This window comes from Phoxinus phoxinus (assembly GCF_949152265.1).
Source record: "Phoxinus phoxinus genome assembly, chromosome: 22".
NCBI lineage: Eukaryota > Metazoa > Chordata > Actinopteri > Cypriniformes > Leuciscidae > Phoxinus > Phoxinus phoxinus.
In genome coordinates, this window is record NC_136897.1 from 9,385,803 (window position 1) to 9,403,871 (window position 18,069).

At 37.4% G+C, this 18,069-nt stretch overlaps 1 protein-coding gene and 1 long non-coding RNA gene across 3 annotated transcripts in view; one reads left to right on the plus strand and one right to left on the minus strand.

Moving 5' to 3' along the window:
- The first annotated feature begins 1,141 nt into the window (after window positions 1-1,141).
- Window positions 1,142-4,420, plus strand: LOC306990812. Its single transcript, XR_013795941.1, has 5 exons — window positions 1,142-2,446; window positions 2,737-2,833; window positions 3,055-3,183; window positions 3,402-3,474; window positions 4,124-4,420. It is a non-coding gene; the product is annotated as an uncharacterized lncRNA (long non-coding RNA).
- A 1,913-nt stretch (window positions 4,421-6,333) lies between these two features.
- Window positions 6,334-18,069, minus strand: part of LOC306990813 (bactericidal permeability-increasing protein-like) — a 48,127-nt gene continuing 36,391 nt past the window's right edge. The window contains exons 6-17 of one of the 2 annotated variants that reach the window (XR_013795942.1): window positions 16,728-16,791; window positions 16,574-16,634; window positions 16,349-16,440; window positions 16,063-16,239; window positions 8,253-8,312; window positions 8,007-8,174; window positions 7,852-7,919; window positions 7,703-7,745; window positions 7,551-7,614; window positions 7,090-7,166; window positions 6,836-6,943; window positions 6,334-6,379 (exon numbers count right to left, since the gene is read on the minus strand). Coding sequence is in view for 1 of the 2 variants with exons in the window: in XM_079598085.1 (XP_079454211.1) it covers window positions 6,902-6,943; window positions 7,090-7,166; window positions 7,551-7,614; window positions 7,703-7,745; window positions 7,852-7,919; window positions 8,007-8,174; window positions 8,253-8,312; window positions 16,063-16,239; window positions 16,349-16,440; window positions 16,574-16,634; window positions 16,728-16,791 (916 nt within the window). In the remaining variant the exon portion in view is untranslated. Of the gene's footprint in view, window positions 6,380-6,785; window positions 6,944-7,089; window positions 7,167-7,550; window positions 7,615-7,702; window positions 7,746-7,851; window positions 7,920-8,006; window positions 8,175-8,252; window positions 8,313-16,062; window positions 16,240-16,348; window positions 16,441-16,573; window positions 16,635-16,727; window positions 16,792-18,069 lie in introns of those variants that run through there. The other variant, XM_079598085.1, reaches the window with a different exon arrangement.

Sequence of the window (18,069 nt, forward strand, 5' to 3'; positions counted from 1 at the left end):
TACTTCAGACCCTACTTTTACCATTATTGACCTATTTGTTAAAAAAACGAATCAACCAATTGTAAAGTCTTCCTCTTATCCCTAGATTATTCATTTTCATTAATAATTCTTCTCTCCACATGGTATCATTCGCTTTTTCTATGTCAAAATAAACTGTCATCATTACTTCTTTCCTACTAATTGTCTTTTCAATCTCATTGCTTACTTTAACCATTGCATCCATTGTTGACCTACCACAAAATCCACATTGATTACTATTAATTATCCCACTTTTCTCTAAAAAATATGTCAATCTTTGCACTTTCATCATTTTCTCCATCCATTTACATAAATGTGATGTTAAGGCTATTGGCCTATAATTTTCAGGATTTACAGGATCTTTCCCTGGTTTATGAAACGTCAGGATTGTTGCTGTTTTTCATTGCCTATATTTGATTAAATGGCTTAAGAACAATCTCTAGAACCTCTTCTGGCAGTTGATGGCACATCATGACATAACTAATCTCATCTTGAATAGGATCGCTTTACTAAACGGCCTGGTAAAAGGAAGCATCGTGCACATCAAATACAGGCAAAGCAACAAATTTGTAACGGTCACCAGCTGGAGTGCCCTTGAGAGCCACCAGAGGGCACTCCACATAAGACTGAGGGCCTTTCTCAATCTGTGTTCTTGTCTGTACTTGTGTTCTTGTGAAACGTCATCTTTTGTGGCCCAAGTACTGTCCCAATACACAAGTTTGCATTATGGCAAGAACGGCTAAAAATCCCGGAAGTGTTCTTGACACGTCCATTTTACCGAGGATGCATCGGTTGGTAACTTGTGTGAACTTGACGGCAGAAATATCCCAGCATTCATTTTGGATTTTGAGGAAGGAGAGGCAGGTCAATACAGAAAGTCGTTTTTCTACAATTTCGTACGCTATTTCATCACTAAATTCACTTCTGAGGACATTTGATGCGAGAAATCAACTGTGTAGATTTTAAATATTGGCATTTTTACGAAAATTTATGCCGAATCGAAAATGTGCTCAAACGTTTTCGGAAGTGAGAATCTCCATAAGCACTGCGGGTGTTAAGTTAACGTTAGCTAGTGAGCCAACCGGCCCCACATGGAAAAAACCTATATGAGGATATATGCGCATATATGAAACCTATATGCAGTTTATATGTACATATATGCTGCATATATGCACATATATGAAACATATATGCAGTTTAAATGCACATATATGCTGCATATATGCACATATATGAAACATATATGCAGTTTAAATGCACATATATGCTGCATATATGCACATATATGAAACATATATGCAGTTTAAATGCACATATATGCTGCATATATGCACATATATGAAACAAATATGCAGTTTAAATGCACATATATGCTGCATATATACAGCATATATGCACATATATGATAATATATATGCTGCATATATGCGTATATGCCACATATAGGCAAAATTGAGGTGCATATATGTGCATATACAGGCCATATAGGTCTCCTGTATTGCTTCTTTATATCCACATATAAGCCCTATATGTACATAAGATATGTCTCCTATATAGCTCATGGCAGGATCTGGTCATTTTGTAGCTCTTTGGCAAGATATGACATTTTCTTTTATCAAGGCTATAACTAAGAACTAACTTTTTTTTTTTAAATGCAAGAACTTGTGTAACTTAGCGAACGTGAAATTGGTATCACATGTTGGCATGTTATGAAATTTTATTATGGCAATTAAGTGAGAGGAGATGGAAAGCTATGATGTCCGCACGTTTTGAAACATTTACAAGGTCAATTCTTTCTAAGATAGTGGAAAATAAATATATATATAAAAAAAATTCTCTTCCTAAGTGTACCAATGCTCCATACTCCAACCCAGTAGGTGGCGGAAATGCACCTTTAGTTGGTTTGCCAACCGTCATATAAACAACAGAAGAAGATAGTGGAAAAGAAGGAAATGTATAACAAATTGGTTTGTCGTTTTTTTATTTTGTCAACCAAGCCTTTTTGCCAATTTCAAGTCAACGAGGTACCTTTTGTAACGTACTGGATCCATATCTATTGCTTTTCTTTAATTGCGTCTTATTTCCCTAACGTTATTTATTTATACTGGCAAGCATTTCTCCACTCTGCTGCTACCGATTGGCCGCTACAGCGTCGCGCAGTTGATGACGTCATCCGCATGCGGCCCAGCGCGCTATTTCGCGCCGAAAGAAAGATAGCGGCTGGGAGTAAAAATGGCGATATCAGCGTTGGAGTTCCGTTATGTCCTAACGTACTTGAATGGACTGAGGGTGACGATACAGGGTCCCATAGTATTTTGGCAATCGACTGTGTCCGGAATTTTCCCTAAAAGGACTGAAAAAAACTGAGAAGCTGGTGGAATGGCGAAAAGGCCGCCTTCTAACCTTCTGAAAGACATTATCATCAATCGTAAGTAACGTTATTCCTAATTTTAATTAAAGCGGTCTGTGTGAGAAAACGAACAGTATTTATATCGTGTTTACCTCTTGTAACCGTCCAAATGATCTGAGGGCGCGCGCGCTTCCTGGTGTGTGACGCCCGCCCTCAGATCACTTGGACGGTTACAAGAGGTAAACACGATATAAATACTGTTCGTTTTCTCACACAAACCGCTCGTTTCGTGTCTTAGGCCATCGATGTGTACTTAAGACGGGGAATTGTTTAATTTGTAACTTACTTCTCTGTGTATGCTCTTTGAGGAGGTGACCATAGACCTGCATTATATGACTGACAGACAAATATCAAAATTGAAACTACTGCGGAAACAAAGACACCTACATCTTGGATGCCCTTGAGGTAAGCTAAAACATACCAACATTTAATTTCAAAGTGAACTATCCCTTTAATTTGTTTCATATCTTTATCGTTAATCTGCATTTATACATATTATTAATCTGCATTTATACATAAAAACCTATTAACTATTGGGAAGCTAAACATAAGAATCAATATGAAACATGAAAAAGTTTCTAAAAGTTGCCAATAAATTAATATTGTGATGTGAAATAATTTTTCAGATTGAAGTTATAAAGGGCTCTGGGGTGTTGCCAGGCAGAAGCGTGGAAAGCCTTGCCACCTCTGCCATGGTGTGGAATCTGCTGCTGGGCACCTTGATTTGGAGACTTTGCTGAAAAGCAACCTGAACGGTACAAAACAACATGTTCCTTATCTCTTCTGTCCTTGTCATGTCAGTCATATTCTCTGGAATAAATTATGTTTGTGTGCCGGCATACCATCACTTTTTTGCTTGGCATTTTTGTATTTCCTTGCACCTCAAGAAAATGTGATGTATGTAAAAAAAACTCTTGCTTTCTCCACCTTCATTTTACCCCCTTTTATAATAATTTTGAAATATTACTTTAAGGTGGGAAGCCAACCAGAGGAGATGGGGAGCAGCTGGTCGCCCTTGACCAAATTAAAAAGGCAGCCATTATTTGGTGAGTAAATGCATAATGCGTTGAGAAGGGAAAACAAAACTTTTAAGACTTTATAATTTCACCACTTTAACAATAGCCTACTTGTATCAATGTTTATTAGGCATCATTATTGTTACTGTATCTGCTTGGCACCTATAATACTAATTCATCGCTTGCTCACTTCTTGATCCTACCTTTCCTCTTCTAAAGCCACATTTCTGGGATATTGCGCTGTAAGGTGTGTAGTCCTATATTTTGTAGAACATATAGTGTTGCAAATAACCTCATGGCATATTGTTGTCATCTGAAGTGTTCATAAATAATCATTTTCACTCCTCCTTTACCCTTAATCCCCTCTGTCCTTTGTTTGTGCCTTATTTTGTCTATACCGGTAATGATTTGCTTGATTTTAATGCATATCCTATTGCTCTTCGAGTAAACCTAGCAGGAAAATGCGGGTGATGTTTTCAATCAGAGTTTCTTTCAGATTTAGCAGAATCCAATCAGAATCTTCCAATTGACGTGTTTACATGACGCATTTTTTATGATGATCAGCCCTTTATCCAAAATATGTGTCCAATCGCAGCTGTACTGTAAGCACGTTGGGTTCCTGATGAAGCACTATATTATTATTATTATTATACTGTCTTATTATTTTTGTCTTTTCTAGATGCTACATTGAAGAAGTGGCCGGCAGCCAGCCGAGGGCAGATGGGCACATCTATCAATTCGAAGCTCACGGAGCTGAGAAGATCAACAAGATACATTTTTTTTTTCTGTTGTTTTTTTAACTTATTTTTATTCTTGTACTATTTTAAGTAAATAAATAATGTAAATTTCTACATTTTGGGCTTTTATTTATGTTGCCTATTAGCTATGGATTTTCATAATTTTACTAATATAGGTAAACATAGGTGCATATATGCACATAATATACATTAATAATTGTACTAATATATAGGTAAACGTATAGGTGCATATATAGGTGAACATATACATGCATATATGCACACATATATACGTACTATATAGGTACATATATGCACGTATATATGTGTGCATATATGCACGTATATGTTCACCTATATGTGCATATATGCACACATATACGTGCATATATGTACCTATATAGGTACATATATGCACGTATATAGGTACATATATGCACGTATATATGTACACATATATGTGCATATATGTGTACATATATATATGCACATATATGTATACATATATGTACATATATGTGCATATATGTACATATAATATAGGAAAACGGCCAATTTTATATATGTCACATATATTAAAATCCTATATCAAAACCTATATTAAAACATATATGTTTATATAGGTTCTTTCCATGTGGGGCCAGTCTGCTCACAGACTCGTTTTACCCCACAGTCAAGAGACCATTGCCTTTTACCGGCGTTTTTTCCGCCGTTGGCTAGTGATGTATACACAAACAAACAACAGAAGCAGAATGAAAGGAGACAGGCGTTGCTTTATTGTTATGAATATACGTGTATAGTTGTAGAGTAATCCCTTGAGGGTAGGCTTGGGCGATAAAGCCTGGCTGTTATCGTCAATAATTCTCGTTATGTTTGGGTACTGCAGACAGCGTTTGTGCGGGGGTATTATTACGCAATACCAGCAAGAACACATCGTCTCAAACGGTGAGCAGCGTTCTGTGTGCTCGTCACCTTGTGAGTTCATTCTTCCTAGAACAACTAGCAAGAGCGTTCTCCCCAAGAACACAAGTCCGTTCTTTGCATTCTTGGTTTTGAGAAACACCCTATCACTCACAAACTACATTTCCCATACTCACTCCCCGGACTCATCAGCACTTATCACTGATCACATTCACCTGTACCTCATTCACTGATTGCATTCACCTGTGTCTCATCATCCTGTTAGTCTCAGTCTATTTATACCATGTTTATTCATCCACTCACCGTGAAGTCTTGGTTTAGTGTCACACTGCATTTATGAGCATTCTCCCGGTTTTCTTGTCTCTTGGTTTTTGGATTTCTTGCCTTGTTCCCTGGATTACTCTTTTGCCTCTGACCCCTGTTCATTTTGTGTGTTTGTTTGTATGGACTGCCTTCCTGTGTTTGACCCTGCCTGTTCTTTGGATTACCCCTTAATAAAAGCTGCGTTTGGATTCTCCACCTTTGTGTCTCGGAGCAGTTTCGTGACAAAATTAGTATTATTAACATATCCTGGCTTTTTACTGAAAATAGTCAGATGTAACCCCAATTGTAATCGTTAACAATTTCATAAGTAACTAATTTAATTACACATTTTTTTCTCAGTAACTGTAACTGATTACAGTTACAATTATTTTGTAATTAAATTACATAACGGTGTTACATGCAACAAGTTACTCCCCAACACTGCACGTAACCTTGTAAAGGAGACTCTGGAAACCAGTAATTAAAAATAACCTACCATTAACAATACCACTCAGGACATGAAATCACATTTTTATACATTGTCATTGCTTATGGGAGGTGCCCAATCTCATGCTTTGCCAATCATCTTTTCCAGTACATCTGGCCTATTCTTTAGGAGCTGCAAAAGTTTGAGTTGCAAAAGATTAGTGGTACTCAAATATTTGGTTCTCCAAGATTTAGTAGCCAGAGATTTGCCATTCAGGAAGAGAAGAAATTACTTCCTCCATCAGCATAATTTCAGTTGAGTCGGCATCTGGTTTACAGTAATCGTGCAAATGATCTTTCAACTTCCTGCAGTTATATTTGAACATTCCACTGCTTCATGCATGCTTGAGACTGAGAGCTCACAAACACACGTGCTCAGGGCACCATATTGAAGACCAACCCCCACCCCATTCCCATAGAGTAAAAATTAAAATAGAAATTTTAAAGATGTAAATTATTTATTTTAAAAATCACATTTAAAAGCATATCTTAAAGGTAGGGTAGGTCAGAATTGTCTAAAAAAAACTTTTATTCAAATTTGTTTAAACTGTCTTTATATACCAATGCATAATTAAAATGTAAGTACTCTGATAAAAAGAGTATAAAAATCGAGTGACTCTAGACCGTTTAATCTTCATTAAACACAGCTCATTAATTCCATTCACTCCCACCTAAAAACGGGTGCGCGACTGCGCGCACGTGGGCAGAGGCAGTAATAACGGCGGTAGTCATGGCGACGGAGAGTGACAGTCGCGCAAGCCAATCCTGTGATTCGTCCCGAATGGAAATAATGAGCTGTCTTTAATGAAGATTAAACGGTCTAGAGTCACTCGATTTTTATACTCTTTTTATCAGAGTACTTACATTTTAATTATGCATTGATATATATAGAAAGTTTAATCAAATTTGGTAAAAAGTTTTTATATAAATCCTACCTACCCTACCTTTAAGTAGTAAATCGTATTTATTTTGGTGTTTATTTAAAAATTCTTCACCAATTCAGGTGAAATTTATCCCGTGAATTGAACATCTGTTCCAATCAACAAGGAGTTCTGTGCAAAAAAAGTAAAGTAAAAGTAAATTAGTACTATATAATAATAATAATTATACTTAATACTAATAATAACATTAACAATAATAATAATAATATTATTACAACATATTAGGGCAGTGTATAAAATTGTAGAATACTGCAAACCTTCAAAACCTGGAGTTGACTGTTTACAAGCTGCATCTTTCCAATGGCAGGAAGTGGATAACCTTCCTGTAAACGAGCTGAGAGGGAATTCCATGATTAAATAACATCTCTACAGCTTTTCACACTGCACTTAACCCTGGGTTGTTGTCGTTCAAAACCCCGCTTTTAACTCTGGGTAAAGGAACGTTTCACAATTATAATTTAGAGGCGGGGTTAGCACCGCTTTTGACCCAGAGTTATAAAACCCTGCAGGGTGCCGTGTTAGAATGTTACGGATATTCTTAGCAACTACCAAATTATGAGCAATGTGAAACGTGAAGCAAGTTAATTCAGGATTCCGTTCACTGGGGGGTTTAGAATAACACAAGGTGTGAAAGTGTGAAAAACCCTATTGTCAAAAAGTAAACTGTAAGAACTTAAAATTTCTCTAATAACAATAATAATAATAAAAAACATCTAACCGTTAATCTTGGGAATCACAGCAATTTTCAAGACCATTGTGAAAATATTGTCAAGAGATGTCACCTGTTGATTCAAATTTTATGATGATATTCTGAATGATTGCTTTCAGATCAGTCAGAAAAAACTTTTCATAGTTTGCAGTTCTTCTTACCTGGAATGGTCCCACATAGCTTTTTGATAAGCTCATATTAATTCTGTTTTAAGAAAATTATGCCATTTGTATCAATCCTTTAAGAACTTAAGAACATAAACTCACATCCAGTTGTACATGGATAGACTGTGTATAACTCCAAAACTCACTTGTTAAGGGTTAAATTTCCTGCCAGTTTGAGATCAGTCACATATATGTCGGCACTGACACTGCCCTCCTGTTGGTTGAAGGGAAGATTAATTGAAAACATTATAGTTATCTTATTTAACTGTTTGTGGTTATCCCTCCTCTTGCTGCATCTTACCAGATTGAGGACAAAGAGTGGAGATAGTGTGCTGTTGGGCTGAATAGCGTAAGCGGTCACTGTACTGATTGCCTGGACAGTCATGTTGTTCGGTTCCAATATAATTATTGGCTCCTTAACTGTCTCAACTAACAGTTTCATCATCAGACCAGGATACATTTTCGCAATCTGAAATAAACCACCTTAGACTTAGTTTTTTTTTGTGTTTTGAATTTAATGACTGAACGTGGCTATTTATTTTCATACTTGAGGAATGAATGTTCCAAATGTCCTTGTGTTAAGACGAATTGGAGAACCAGAGGGAATCTGCAAAAAACAAACATATGGTCTCTTAAGTAGCTGGTCTCAGTTCCCTCTCTAATGAAGACCAGCAGATCTCTCTCTCTCTCTCTCTCTCTCTCTCTCTCTCTCTCTCTCTCTCTCTCTGCATGCTGGGAGTGTTTGGGGTGTGTGTGATGGTTTCGCGGGGAGTGCAGGAGTTTTTTTTCGTATTTCTATTTTCTATTGAAACTTTTGTGGCGGCATCGAGATGGCGTCTCACCCCGCGGCTGCGGAGGTGGTGGCGGCACCTGTGTCATTCCGTCACGGCATCAGGTGTGTGCCTGCACAAGGGGGAAGATGTGTTAATGGTGGTTGGAGAACTAATCGGATTTGAAAACATTTCTTCGGCGTAGAGGATGAATAAGGCGGTAGTGGTGTTTGTAAAGGAGGAAGAACTGGCAAATCGGTTGATAAGCGATGGAATTGTGGTAGGTGGAGATTTTCTTAACATTTCACCGCTGGTAACGCCAAAGACCCGTATAACTGTGTCGGATATCTCGCCAACACTCTTTCAATTTCATCATTATGAATGAAAGGGGGGACTTTCATTCATAATGATGAAATTGAAAGAGCGTTGGCGAGATATGGAAAGTTTGCAAGGATTAGAACTATTCCACTGAGATGCAGAAACGAACTGCTGTTGAGGTTGTTCAGGAAAAAATGACGATGTCCAGAATAATACTGATGAAACAAATTCTGAGAAAGTACCAACTCAGATTACAGAGAAAAGGAACATTGTTAATGCTGATTTGATTGACAGTAATGATCAGAAAGATGATGTTGATGAAAACAAGATTTCTATTGGACAAAATTATGCATCTAAAATGGGGGAAAGTAGTGTGATGACTGATGATGTCAACAAAGGAAAAATAAATGTTGAAATGGCTCAAACTGACGATTCTGAAGTATCTAACAGTGTTGAAATGTGTAGCCAACTGATTCTGAAATGGGAGATGATGATAATTTCTCTGAAATTTCAGATTTTGGTTCACAAATCATGGAGGACACATATACACTGCAAGAAATAAATAAAATACCTTTCTTGATACAACTTTTGGAAAGACTGTGGAAGTCAAAGATTTCTTCCCAGACATAGGGAAATGTATAGTGTCGGTGACTTTGTTACAAATAAACGTTAGTCATGAGGTTCTTAGCAAGCAGAAAAGATTTCGGTTAAAGGAACACTCCGACTTTTTGGGACTTTAGCCTATTCACCTTATCCCCCAGAGTTAGATAAGTCCATACATACCTTTTTCATCTCCGTGCGTGCTATAAGTCTGTTTGACGCACCCACCGCTAGCCTAGCTTAGCACAAAGACTGGATGTGAATGGTTGCAGCTAGCATACTAATCCAAATAAGTGACAAAATAACGCAAACATTTTCCTATTTACATGTTGTGATTTGTATAGTCACAGAGTGTGCAAAAAACAAAGTCAAATGAAACACAGACATATTTTAACCGTATAAATACTGGGAACTATATTCCCTGAATATAGGGCGGAGTGATAACCGCAGCGCACCTGAGACGCGCTCTGAACGAACTCTCTGCTCCTCACCACGGCGCGTCTCAGGTGCTGCGGTTATCACTCCGCCCAAGTAGCAGTGCTTCGCCTTCAGAGAATATAGTTCCCAGTATTTACACGGTTAAAATATGTCTGTGTCTCATTTGACTTTGTTTTTTGTACACTCTGTGACTATACAAATCACAACATGTAAATAGGAAAATGTTTGCGTTATTTTGTCACTTATTTGGATTAGTATGCTAGCTGCAACCATTTACATCCAGTCTTTGTGCTAAGCTAGGCTAGCGGTGGGTGCGTCAAACAGACTCATAGCACGCACGGAGATGAAAAAGGTATGTATGGATTTATCTAACTCTGGGGGATAAGTTGAATAGGATAAAGTCCCAAAAAGTCGGAGTGTTCCTTTAAGGAAGAGTAAGGCAAACGCTTCACAAAAATGATTAGAACACACAGGGTGTCGGCTATTCTTTGTCATTTCACTCTATTTCTGTCCTCTTTATATTTTTCCATTTTTATGGAGTTTTTGAGAGCGGACTCCTTAAATTATGTTTTATTAACAAGGTTCGGGAAGAACACGTTCTAATGATCAAGCAATCAGCATCCCTCCACCACCCCATCTCCTCAACTTGTATGGTTATCTTCCTAACCAGAGATGGGGAAGTACTCTGGGTTCGGGCCCAATTTCCGAGCTCGGAGCCCTCCCCCCGGACAGCACGCCAAATACGCATAACCGTTTACTCTCTGATCATTCGTAAGTGTGAACTCGTGAAATATAAATGGGGGTAAGGATGGAAATAAGTTAGCAATGGTGTCAGAATTATTTAGAACTAAGAAGGTGGATTTTTTATTTATTTTATTTTTTACAAGAGACACATTCTAATACAGAAAATGAGTCGGAATGGGATAGATGGTGGGAAGGAAAATGTGTGCTAAGCCATGGGACAAATTTGAGTTCTGGTGTGGCCATATTATTCTCAAAAAATATAAATGTAAATATTTTAGTTGTAGAATAAGTTGTAAAGGGAAGAGTATTATTAATGCATATGGAATTTAAGGGAACTATGTTTGTGCTTATAAATGTTTATGCACCAAATATTGGGCCTGAGCGGGTGGAGGTTTTTATGAAACTAAAAAATGCTGTTAAAAAAATGGAGATCAGGTGTGTGTTATCATTGGAGGGGACTGGAATTGCATTGTTGATTTTATAATTGATAGGAATGGGGAAGAACCTCATAATGAGTCAAGTATTATAAAAGAGCTTAATTTGATTGATATTTGGAGGAAAAGAAATATAAGAATTAGACAATATACATGGCTTAAAGCATCTGACAATAGAGTTAGTGGGGCAAGACTAGACAGATTTTATATTGATAAAACATGGAATAATAAGGTGATGAATGCTGTTATATTACCTGTTAGGTTTTCAGATCACCACTTGGTGTTATTTGATTTAAACATGAAGACAATTACAAAGCCAAATTATTTTTGACATTTTAATGTAAAATTATTACAAGATTATTTTATAGTAATTATTCTGGAATAAATGGAAAATGCGGAAAGATTCTTTTGAAAACATGTGTCAGTGGTGGGATGTTGGCAAAGTAAATATAATAATATTTTGTCAAAATTACAGTTCACATAATACATCAAGGGTGAAGTTTGCAGTAAAAAGCTTGGAGAAAGACATTCAAAGAATGGAAAGTACTATTTTTAATAATGGAACTGGGCAGAGTGAGCTGTTGAATAAGAAAAAGAAAGTACTTGGCTCGCAAGTGAAAGGAGCAATTGTAAGGGCGAGAATCTGTTTCATTAAAGACATGGGTGCTCCTACATCATTCTTTTTCAACCTTGAAAAGAAAAGCTTCCAACAAAAACAAATATATCATCTTCAACGGCCTGATGGGACTATAACGTCAGAGCCAGTGGAAATAAAAAAGCTGGCAGTTAACTTTTACAAAGAACTGTATGATGCTAAGAACTTAAACTGTGAAGCTGAGAGTGCTTCTGATTTGCTGAGAGATTTACCTCAGGTGGAGGATGAGGGGAAAAAAATCACTAGACAGTCAAATAACTTTTCAGGAGATTACAGAAGCAATGACACAGTTATCATGTGGACATTCTCCGGGAATTGATGGACTGCCAGTTGAGGTTTACCAAACTTTTTGGAATATATTAGGACAAGATCTTTATGAAGTACTCATTCAAAGCATTCCTATAAGCTGCAGAAGAGCTATACTGTCTTTGCTTCCAAAAAAAGGAAATCCTAGGTCTTCTAAAGAATTGGAGACCAGTTTCTCTATTGTGTTTGGACTATAAAATACTGTCAAAGTGTTTAACAAATAGGTTAAAAGTGTTATTTAGAGTTATTGGTTCAAAATGAACAGATGTATTGCATTCCCAAAAGGTCAATCATGGATTAACCTCTTTTTATTTAATCATTTAAACCTGGGTATTCTTTGTTTGGACCAAGAGAAAGCATTCGATCGGGTTACCATGTGTATCTTCTTAAGTTTTTTAATCAATTTGGATTTGGAGAAAATTTTATATATTATATTAAGTTGTTATATTCAAATGTTTTTGTGATGGTCAAAGCTGGTGGAGGATTAAGTGCACCAATACCAGTATCAAGGGGTATTTGGCAGGTTTGCCCACTTTCTGGACAACTGTATAGCTTCGCTATTGAGCCATTGTTGTGTAGGATAAGGAGAGATCGAATGGAATTTTACTTCCTGGTATAAATAGTAGTAGTAGTAGTAGGGTGTCATTATCTGCCTATGCAGACGATATCACAGTCTTTATCACAAGTCAAAATTATTTTGACATTTTAACGGAAATTATTAGAAAATATGAGAGGGCATCTTCAACAAAAATTAACTGGGGAAAAAGTGAAGGGTTGATTATTGGTCAGTGGGGAGGGTTAGGACCTCCAAAATTATCGGGTGGATTGCTGTGGGTAAGAGAAGGGTTGAAAATTGTAGGTGTTTTTTTAGGAAATACAACATTTAAAGGAAAAAATTGGGAGGGAATGCTGGAAAAGTTGAATGCTCGATTGTCTAGATGGAAATGTCTATTACCACAATTGTCGTACAGAGGAAGAGTTCTGGTGGTAAACAACCTGGCTGCCTCTATCTTGTGGCATAGACTTGTGGTACTGGAGCCACCTGATGAGTTGATCTGCAGGATACAAAGGAATTTTGTGAATTTCTTCTGGAGTGGAGAACACTGGATTCGCGCAGCAGCACTGGAGGCCAAGGTCTGGTGGACGTGAGGAGCAGAATCTGTGCTTTCAGAATCCAAGCAGTACAGAGACTTCTCTACCATAAGAACTTGGTTTGGTCTCAGACTGCAAAAGCAATTCTTCAAAAAACGGGGGGTCTTGGATTGGATAGACATTTATTTTCAATGAACCTGGAGAAGATAAACATGTCTGAGCTTTCACACTTTTACCGGACAATGTTGCATTCGTGGAGAACTATTTTTAGAGTTGGAAGAGAGGTTGATAAACCTGGGAACTGGGTTCTAGGGGAACCATTTTTAATCCAATGACTCAAACAAGACTTTTGTCCTCTGTAAGTGTGAGTGCATACTTACAGAGAAATGGAATTGTCAAGCTGGGACACCTCTTGAATAGAGATGGATGGAAATCGCTGGAGGAACTTAAAGAAATGACTGGCTTAAGATCTTCACACTTGACACAAAAGTTGATGGAGGAGATTGTCAATGCTTTTGTTACAGAAAGTACATTGGGAGAGGAACTTTGATGGACATGACGAATGAACAGGAACTCCCAGGAATTAAAATCTATCATCTCATAAAGGCACAAAATGAAGATGAAGATGTGGGGTCAATTCTCTTAAAACCCTGCTGCTGGAATATTTTGAGTCTGCATCAAAAAAAGCAATATATTACTCTACAGTCAAAGTTTTACACCAGGACTCTCTTATAGGACAAAAAGCCTCAAGGTGGCCAGGTTTGTTGAAGCCAGACTTCCTCATGAGGGACAGGTGAAGAGCCCTGTATAAACCTCCCATAGAGAAGGGCACTGCTGATCTGCAGTGGAGGCTTATTCACGGGGCGATAGCTACGGACAGACACGTGGTGCACCTGAATCCAGCAGTGGGTGAACAGTGTAGGTTTTGTGGAATGGTAGAACATTTGGAACATTTGTTTTTAAGATGTAATAGGGTTAAAGGTCTTTTTAATCTTCTTGATAGATGGTTTCAAGCATTTGATGAAAAATTCTTAGAAGAAGTGTTTATTGGGGGTGTGATGTACAGATTCTTAATCAGAAGGAAAGCGTGTTTGTTAAACTACTTGATCGGAACTGCAAAATTAGCAATTTGGAAGACGAGAAAGAATGAAGGGCTGAATCTTCTTAGTACTGATGCTGAATTAATGTTCAACAACCTTGTAGCTGGAAGGTTAAATATAGAGTTTGTATATTATAATCTTATAAAAAATAAAGGGTGTTTTGATGATATTTGGTGTCTTAAATTTGTTTTGTGTGTAATTGATGAGGGCCAGTTGGTTCTAGATTTTTAATTAATTTTATTTGATTATTGAGTATTTGATGATGTTGTGAATTGTGAATAATGTTTTTATTATGTAAATATTAAAGTCTTGTTAAACCTCTCTCTGTGAGAGAATGTGTGAATATTCCCAAACTCTCAGAGAGTGCAATCTCTCTGGGACATGTGATTGTTGTCATATTTATAAAATTGATGGAAAACATGTCTTTTGGGGGGAATTAAATAACCACTTTGGATGTCTTGTTCATCATATTTATTTCCATATAAAAGCAACAGACCTTAAATTACAGCATATGAGTGTTAATCCACTACGAGAAGAGAGAACTGTCTGTCTTGCCTGCACTTTTTTCATTGCTCTACTCACTGCAGCTGCCTACTCTCGCCTCAATTTCAGGTGAGGTGAGGCGCATCTCAAACAAGCCTATTGTGAGATAGACCAGCTTTAACCGTGTATTGCTTTCTTTTGAAAATAAATACTAAATTCAGCATTAACATTGGGTATGGAGGTAATTCGCTCCGTGCACAATATGGCAACCGTTGACGTTCGAACCCTGAGTGTGCGGGCCAGTACTTCAGGTGAAAACTTCCGGTGATCTGACAGCGAGAGCGGGAGACAGCGAGAGCAAGAGACAACAGCGATCGAGTTCCATTACCTGAGAGATCATTTTTCACAATGAGTGTTTTTAGGATTCAAGAGGGTGACAGCCTCAGCGCTTCATTGTTGTGTGCAGTTATGTACCGTTTCGTCACGTTACAACAAAGAAGTCAGCTTTCATGCATTCCCCGTTGACGCTGCAGTACGGGCTGAGTGGATGCAGAAGATCCAGAGGGATGACTTCAACCCGACCAAATTTTTTAATGCATATCATTTTCAGTGTATTTCACCTGTGCGTTTCTATGCTTTCTATTACTGCATTTATTTTGTGCAAGTAAGATGAGTAAAGAGCTTTATGTTTCATAAATCATTATCTGTCTGGTGTTTATAAGCAGCACATACAGTATTTTACTACGTGTAAAATATACACAAACTTATATTAAATTGTTTATGGTACCTACAGTTAAAAATGTAAATGTAAAATATGTAATGATAATATTGATCGAGCAATTGTGAAAATATATGCACAGAATTGAGAAAATAGTATTTATGGAGATAAATTGTAGCCTATCACAAGGCAAACATGTGACTGTGCACGGGGTATTTTAACAACTCTAATCGTAGTTGTAACTCTATATTTACAGTAGGCATAATTGTCATTGCGTATGCAGCATGAGTCCAATACAATCTTCTGTTCTGAACAGTTGTATTTCATTCATTCATCTGACTAAGCATCCGTGCATTTAATTGCCATTGGCTCGTGTGATAGTAATATGGATCTTAGTAGTATTTTAAGTGATATAATTGATTCTATAAACATCTATAAGAGATCGTTTTCGGCTTTCTCCGGGCGTAATGCGAAACCGGAAGTGTCTATCCGCACACTCGCTGTTCGGAAATCCAACATGGCAGCCACATGCAACTCATAGACAGTATATAAAGGTGCAACTAGCCAATTTCATGGATTATCGGCTTCAAAGAATCCTTCAATTTTTACACAAGGTGGGTGGCTTTAATTTGGATTACTTTTGGACAATAAAGTATTCACCCCTCCAATATATAAAATATAATTTAATTGGTATCTCACCATGTCATCAGTGATGTAGAGGCAAAGGGCGCCAGCACTGTGGTACACAAAGCCTGCTGAGTTGATGGAGAAGGCAGATACTCCAATATACAGCATATTAGTGTCCTGATAAGGCAACGAGAAAGGTGTTGGGGAGAATGGGGGCTCCTTGTGATGTCCAATGTTGTAGAATTCACCCTATAAAGTGTGAAAACATCTAAATTTAGTTATAAAATGTGTTTTGTTTTTTTAGAGAGAATTTGACATGTTTTAGAGAAATATCACACATGGTAGAATTTAAGATGACCTTTAAATCCAAGTCAATTGAAGTATTAGAAATGACAGGAGACCCCACCATGGAGTAGTCAATTTCAGCATATTGGTCAACTTTGGCTAAAACTGGAGGGTCAACAATAGGAAATTTGTATTATTAGTATTATTATTATTTTGTGTGTACTCGGTAATTGAATTGAATAATGATGGTTTTCATACCAATCCTGAATTAGTAACAAATAATAATTTATCATATCACCATTTAATGTTTTCAGGTGGGGGTTCATTTCAGCAATGGAGTCAGCCACCAAAGGGCAGATCTGAAACAGCAAATCGATTGTTGTTTGTGAAACTTTGTATTGTATCTCAGTTCTTGTTTAATAGAGGGCATTCACACAGCCTAGATTCCTTACCTGTTTCTGTAGAGCATTGCGTAAAGCCTTATTAATGAAGGAACTGAAGAGGTTATACAACCAGCTGTCATAAATACAGGAAATAATAGTGCAGAAAATTAAAATGTTTGTTCTAACACATTCATTAGATGTAAACTCTTCAATTGTCATTTGTTTTGTTTTTTTGTCAAATAACATGAATTCCTGATTTTATATTATAATTATTAATATTCAACTATTACATAGCTAGCATTTAGATTGTTTAATCCAATTACTATAGTTTATCAGCTTATCAAATCTCCTCTTAGAAGTTAATATTGGCCTGTCCTGCCTCACTGAACTTTTCTAACTCTCTTGCATCAAACAGTTACAAACAACTGCATCATGTTTCCTACATCATAACTGTTACTGCATTACCCCCCCCCCCCCCCAATTAAACAAATAAATGTTCCTTAAAATTGACCCAACTATACAATCCTATGACGAAAGATTCTGTAAGAAAAATTATATGTTTTTATTTCTTTACATAAAAGGTGTACAGCTAAAAAATCACATCACCCAAAACCAAAGCTAATCTTCCCCTTTTACTTCAATGTAATTGAATACACTTCCTCTAAAATATTATTTTTACATGTAAATGTAAATCATTAAATATTATAAAAAAGAACAGTTCTCTTACGAGAGATACTCTCGTACTGCGTAGTAAACTACGCTATGGGGAAAATCCTTTTCCACGAGAATACTGAAGCCAAAAATTATCCTTAATTTTGTATAAATGTAAAACGCGTTGCCACAGCATACAGACCTAGGCGAGACAGCTCGCGCGCCGATTGGCTGCTGTGCGGGCAACTGCTTAAGCCTATCGAGCGAGACCTAGAGTGACGTCACACCCCTCCCGCTTCACGTCCCGCCAAAACGGGCGTGGCTTAGGGCTATAAATTGCACTCGCAGGCTTAAAGGGATAGTTCTCCCAAAAATGAAAATTCTGTCATCATTTACTCACCCTCAAGTTGTTTCAAACCTGTATGAGTCTCTTTCTCCTGATGAACACAAAAGAAGATATTTTGAAGAATGTTGGTGACCAGACAGTTGATGGAGCCCATTGACTTCCATAGTATCTTCTTTTCCTACTATGGAAGTCAATGGGGTCCATCAACTTGAGGGTGAGTAAATGATGACAGAATTTTCATTTTTGGGTGAACTATCCCTTTAACTCTGTGATTTTTAATCCTTCAGCGAAGACATCTACATCGCTGGATCCGAGAGGAAGCCGCGCCGTCGACAAAGCAACTCAGCGGGACGAGTCGTGAAGCTGCTGGCCACGCCGCCTTCATCTCCTTCTCAGCTGCGCTATCCGGCTTCC